This window comes from Malurus melanocephalus, unplaced genomic scaffold (genome assembly GCF_030028575.1).
Source record: "Malurus melanocephalus ecotype Western Australia unplaced genomic scaffold, MMel_1.1 scaffold_1050, whole genome shotgun sequence".
Lineage (NCBI taxonomy): Eukaryota > Metazoa > Chordata > Aves > Passeriformes > Maluridae > Malurus > Malurus melanocephalus.
In genome coordinates, this window is record NW_026624282.1 from 9,915 (window position 1) to 16,196 (window position 6,282).

The window sequence follows — 6,282 nt, forward strand, 5'->3', positions numbered from 1 at the left end:
AACACTACCTGCTATTCTCCCTAAAACCCTTGGAAAAATGTTGGATTTGGTTAAAAGAGCTCTGAGCACAACAAACTCCTCCTCTGCACAGACCTGGGTGGGGTTTGCTCCTCACACCTGCAAGAGGAGAATAAAACATCACTTTGTTCCTCATTATTCAGTTCAATAATTCATCATTATTCATCATTTTGTTGCTCATTATTCAGAGCAYGGTGGATCCTTGGGATTGTCCTGGGCAGGGCCAGGAGTGGGATCTGCTGATCTTTTGGGACATTCCATGATTAAACAGGAACATGAACCCAAYCCTGCTCTTCCACCTCCAAACACCCAACCCCAGCAGCTGCTGATGGAAGTCACCCACGAGCAGATCCTGATCCTTTTGCCATCCCAAAACCAGCTGAGATCAGCTCCCTGCAGTGACACCTCTCATCATTCACAGGAGTGTATTCCATGGGGAATCGCTGCCAGGAGAACCAGACGTGGGTGTTCCTTTCAGCTGGAATTGTTGGGCAAATCTCCGGGAGTTTGGGCTGGACCTGCATTTATTTTCCAGTGAAGGAGGCGTGTTCAGAGTGACAAAAATGCAGGAAAGGCCGGTAAATCTTTCCTGGGAAATGAAATAGATGATTTTCAGTCCCGTCCTTGCGGCTATATCAGCAGGGCTCCGTGCCATGGGTGGGAACACTCGTAACGCCTTTGCCTGCAGTGGGATAAGGCTTAACCCCAGAAATCTCTCTTCTAAAGGTGCTTTTATGGGATTTTCTTGGCATTCCCATGGCCTGGGAACATGTTCTGCTCCATGGAGGAGAAGTCCCTGCACGCAACCCCGAAAGCCACTCGATGTTTTAGGGTGAAGCTGTTATCCATGGACACTGAGCTGTCTGAGATCTGGGAATGCACCTGGGACAGCTCCTGAAAGTCAAATTCATTTTCTGTCCCAAGCCAAGGTGGGGAACAGGGTCAGGGAGCAGTTGCAGCACCGAGCAGCTCTCTGGCCCTTTGAGCCTCTGGACACCAGGAAAACGGGGGAATAGCAGATGGGAAATTTGGGATGCTCCCACTGCTTTGTAGAGGCTCTCAGGAAGCTTGTAGAAAATTTGGGATGCTCTCACTGCTTTGTAGCGGCTCTCCTCTGTCAGGGCGTCCACCTTGGTCTCCAGATCCACCTTGTTCACATAAGCAGTGTCCACATCCTGGAATGGTGACAGCAGGGGTTGGCCCAGATCTTCTCTGGTCCTTGGTGAAGGCTTTGTATCTAACACAAACCTTTGGAGTTTCAGACTAAATTAAGARCTGAAATTTCTTGTTAAACCAGAACTGGAGCATTTCTTGATCTCTGTGCCTTTAAACAGAGCCAAGAATGAAGTGGTTTCTCCCCTCCACCTTTTTTTGGGAGGGGAGGAGGGAGGATGTCCATGGACCCAAACAGTGTCTGACGTGTCACACCACTGAGTTTCCCTTTCTTTGCCAGGGCATTGAACTTCACCCCTTCAACAAGACCACCTCCATCACTCCAACGGGACTGCAGCCACCACCCTGCCCAACTGGGGGTCAGTTGTGTTCTGCCTTTGTCAGTTTAAGCTGTTGTTTCTGTATTATCGCCTTTATTTTAATTTTTCTTATTAAATTGTAATTCTGACTTAGATTCTCTTGCAACATATTTGTGTGGGGGTAATTACCTCGCTGGTTTGTTTCTCAAATTACCACACGCAGGCTCCAGGTTATTCTGCACCATCTTCTGCTCCTTCAAGAGGCTCCATTTGGTCTCCAAAACTTTGTTTTGTTGCTCCAGGAACCAGACCTTAAACCCCTCAGAACCATATAACTAATTCAAGGTCCTCAACTCAAAACTTGCCTTGCTTTTCACGAAATGGAGCTTTAATATTTTCTGTGATTTAAAGCAGGATTTGATGGGCATGTCACTAAAAGATCATTGGTAGGAAGATTTGGGAGCCGGGAGAAAGACTCAACTGCAAGGAAACCTGGAGAAGTAATTTGTTCTTCGTCCAGGCTGTCAAAAAAATCTGTATGGAGAGTCTGGATATGGAACAAAATCCAGAAAAATATACTTAACCCTGCAGTAAGGATTTAGAATTAAATTTCTAGCATTGAGAACTCTGTGACCCCATCTCCAGGCAACGCCAGAGCTGGAAGAGCAGAACGTGCCTCTCCTTATTGATGAAGGAGGCAAATTTGTTGTTGAGGGATTTGATCTGGAAAGGACAAGGTGAGGTGGGAGAGCGGCAGGAACCTTTGTGAGCTGGGATCAGGAGTTCCCTCAGCCTTTTATGCTTCTGGAGAGCTGGGCTTGACCCCAGCTCTGGGGAGTGAGCTCACGGGTTTGGAATCTGGCACCCCACCCGCCCCAATGCCACAGGCTGGCAGCCACAGCTCGTAAAATATCCTAACCTGTCTTTTCTGAGCTGCTTTTCAAAGAGGAGATTACTGGTGGGGCAAAAGAAATCCGTTTCCATCCAGAAGCTGCCTCTGGGCTTGGTTTTAGCTTGGTTGAAGTGGTTCCTGTTTAGTTTAAAGCTGATGGGGATGAAGTTGCTGCAAGAGGGAATGCAGAGATGGGGGAAATACCAGTCTGATGAGCTTTGCTAAAGAAAAAAAAACTAACTTTGCCCCAGATTACCAGCCATTGTGGGCTAGTGAAAATCTGTGCTGATCCAGGCAATAAATTCAAGATCCCAGGTCAAGAAGTGACCGGCAGGGGAAAGCCCGGGTTTTCATTCCTCATCGAGAGCTTAATCCAGGTCTTTGTGTTCTGAGGTCCCAGTCCCAGGTCTGATGTTTGGATTAATATTGATAGGTGTGATCTTAACAATCATTGATCCATGAATTGAAATCAATCCATTGATCTGCAGACCAGACCTGCCTTGGTCTGCTCTCCTAAGCTTTGTAGAATTTCACAGGCACTGAGGTGCTGCTGGTAAAGGTGGGGATTTGGGAAGCACCAGCGCCTTTCTGGGAGCCCGAGGGCTTTGAGTAAAAATGCTGAATGATGAGAATTCCAAAAATCCAGAGTGCCCTGAGAGAAAACAGCCTGAGTTTTTAAAGTCCTGCTCATCAGAAGAGTCACAGGATGGAAGGAACCCACAGGGACCATCGAGTCCAACCCCWGGCCCTGCTCAGATTCCCCAAAATCCCACCCAAGAGCGCTGTCCAAATGCTTCTGGAGCTCTGGCAGCCTCGGGGCTGTGCCCATTCCCTGGGGAGCCTGGGCAGTGCCCAGCTCCAGCTGTGTCCTGGGTCCTGTCCCTGTCACAGAAAAACTGAAAGGCCAGTTTTTAATAATGACACRGACATGGTTAAGGGGATAAAAAGGGTTTTTATCTCATGTATCTGTTGAATCCCATTTTGATGCACCTTCCAGGCTGCATTCAACAATRCACTCATGTCATATGTCCCATCCATTTTTTGCGACTTTCTCCTTATGTCCTTTGCAGATTTGCAGATGTCTATAAACAGAAAGGCCAAGTGGGACTGCTGTGCAGGGGATTCAAAATCCAGATTTGTGTATTTCTGTGCAGCTTCCTTGAGCCTATTCGGGTAGTCTGTAGGGGACTCATTTACATCTTGCCTAATTTCATATAATTTGGAGCAATTCACTGTTTTAAGAATAGCACATTTCAACCCAAGGACCCCCCATTTTTGATATCGTTTTAATTTGGCCATCTGATCTGACACATTGTGGTCCCACCCCGGATCTGATAAAGGGGAAATGTCATTTACAGGTCCTTGAAGGGTTCCAGCTGTAATTTGGGTCTCTATAGCAGCTATTGCAGCCTTGGTGRCCATTCCCTTTTCTGTGCTATCCAGTAATTCATCTAGCATTACATTCAGATCACCCCAGTCTGGATTTTGTGCCTTTATATCTGTTTCAAAATAGCCACTCTTTCTGGATTTATATCCTTCCATGACTCATCCCATAAAATCTTGAAAGATCACAGAGGTTTGGGCATGACCACCATGGCATAAAAGGGTGAGATGTTGTGATGTGGGAATTGAGATAGAAGGATTTCCTCTAGYGCCATGTAGGAAGGGCAGATATCTTCCCATCCTCTTGGAAATGGAACATCCAAGGGKTCTGTTCCTGTTGGATTTGAGGTCYATGGAGCTGGAGAGGAAGGASATGTCTCAATTTGTGTGTGACTGTTTTATCTACAAAGCAGCAAAACCCCAAGGCTTGATAAAAGAATTGGAATTAAAGATTGGATGCGACAGAATTAATTCCACGTGCCTTTTATTAGACAAACACTGGGAAATGAGGAATGTCGAGGGTGAAAGAACAAAAGGGAGCACAGCAGGTTTTTATAAATAGTGACAGATAGATTTGATTTCCAAATCTTTTGAAGGAGCCGGGTGAGTCAGTTCCTCAGTAGCATCTCTTGCTGGAAGAGCTGGTGGARATGGACTGGAAGCTGGAGCTGCTCCCTCCAACCATGCAGGAGCCGTGTCCACTCCCGGAGCTGGAGTTTGCTCCCATCCCAGCACAGACCCCACCTCCAGCTCTGCTGCTGAAGCTCAGGCAGTTCCCAYTTCCATATCCTGCTCCTGAAGTGGTTCTGGTCACAGCTGCCRGGGGAAAACACCCTCATGAGAATCATCCACAGGCAGTGGATGAGTGGGATGGGCTCTGAGAAGGGATGAGAGATAAATCTAGAAAGTGCCTAGAAAACTCTTTTTAAAAGTTACTTACAGATGTTCACTGTGCCGGCACCTTCCCCCGAGAGCCTGTCAGGGAGCAAAAGAGAACCAGTGAGAATTGAAGGGAAACCCGTGAGCAGGACCAAAAATATTCTCCTTGGAATATTTTTGGGAGGTGGAAAGTTTGTGTGAAAGGCTGCTCTTCACAGGCACTCACTTGTCCTGAAACAGCTTTCAGGTCTGAATGGGGGTCTAAACCTGACCAGGGYTTACASRTTCACTGCACCTCTGAAATTTGGGRTTTCAAATCCCACCCACCTGCTCTCCTCGCCCTCCAGCAGCTTCCTGTAGGTCGCRATCTCGATGTCCAGGGCCAGCTTGACGTTCATGAGCTCCTGGTACTCGCGGAGCTGCTGGGCCAGGTCAGTCTTGGCTTTCTGCAGGGCSWYCTCCAGYTCKKYCAGCTTGGCCCTGGCGTCCTTGAGGGTCATYTCCCCGCGCTGCTCCGCGTCGGCGATGGCCGTCTGCAGCCCGGCCACCTGCAGGGAAAAATCTGAGTTTTCAATCCTTACCAAGAACATAATCCAGCTGTGTGTGTCCTGAGGTCCTGATCGCAGGTCTGGTGTTTGGGTTAACATCAATAGCTGTGGTCTTGGCTATCACTGATCCATGAATTGAATTAAATCCATTGAACTGATCCATGTTCATGGGTAGCAAGGTTGGGAAGGGCTTGGAACACAAAGCCCGTGAGGAACGGCTGAGGGAGCTGGGGGTGTTCAGCCTGGAGAAAAGGGGACTSTGAGGTGACCTTATTGCTCTCTATAACTCCTTGCATGGTGGCTGTGGGCAGGAGGGGTCGGCCTCTTTCTCCAGACAGCAGCTGGCAGAATGAGAGGACTTGAGCTGCACCAAGGGAAATGGAGGTTGGATATCAGGAAAAAGTTTTTTATGGAAAGAGTGATAAAGCACTGGAATGATCTGCCTGGGGAGGTGGTGCAGTCACCATCCCTGGAGATGTTTGAAGAGAGATTGGATATGGTGCTTGGTGATGTGGGTGAGTCGAGGTGTCAGGGCAGGGGTTGGACTCAAAGGTCTTGAAGGTCTCCTCCAACCCTGGTGATTCTGTGATTCTGTAATTCTATGTTCTGAGCCAGCCCACAATCTGAATTTACCTCCACAACTCCCAGCATCTCCTTGGGGTCACTGAGTCACTCTTGGTGATGTCACTTGCCCTGATACAAATCCTGTCCTATCCATTCCTGATCCAGTAGAACTCCCTTGGATGAATTTATTTGAATTCCCAGCACAGCCCAGAAGGTCGGGTCACAGCAAGAGTCAATTTTGTTGCGTTGGGGCTGCCCTTTACCTGTTTTTTCACGCTGTCGATCTCGGAGCGGAGCCGCTGGACGTGGCGGTTGAGCTCCGAAATCTCCTGTTTGGTGTTCCGGAGATCGTCCCCGTGTCGGCCAGCCGTGGCCTGCAGCTCCTCGTACTGTCAGGGACAGGAACAACCAGTCAAGGGAAAATCAGCTGGATTCAGAGCCCAGCAGAGCATGGGTTTGGGGTTTTTGCGCCCCGAAATGTGTGTGTGTTCCCAATCCCAAATTAACTCTTCCAAATTTTATGGGG

The 6,282-nt window shown here is 48.3% G+C and overlaps 1 protein-coding gene across 1 annotated transcript in view; it reads right to left on the reverse strand.

Annotated features, from left to right (window-relative positions):
* Window positions 1-4,232: 4,232 nt before the first annotated feature.
* Window positions 4,233-6,282, reverse strand: part of LOC130586062 (keratin, type II cytoskeletal 75-like) — a 4,903-nt gene continuing 2,853 nt past the window's right edge. Inside the window, exons 3-7 of the mRNA XM_057386772.1 lie at window positions 6,228-6,264; window positions 6,020-6,145; window positions 4,972-5,192; window positions 4,706-4,740; window positions 4,233-4,581 (exon numbers count right to left, since the gene is read on the reverse strand). Coding sequence (XP_057242755.1) covers window positions 4,382-4,581; window positions 4,706-4,740; window positions 4,972-5,192; window positions 6,020-6,145; window positions 6,228-6,264 — 619 coding nt within the window. The 3' untranslated portion in view covers window positions 4,233-4,381. The remainder of the gene's footprint in view (window positions 4,582-4,705; window positions 4,741-4,971; window positions 5,193-6,019; window positions 6,146-6,227; window positions 6,265-6,282) is intronic.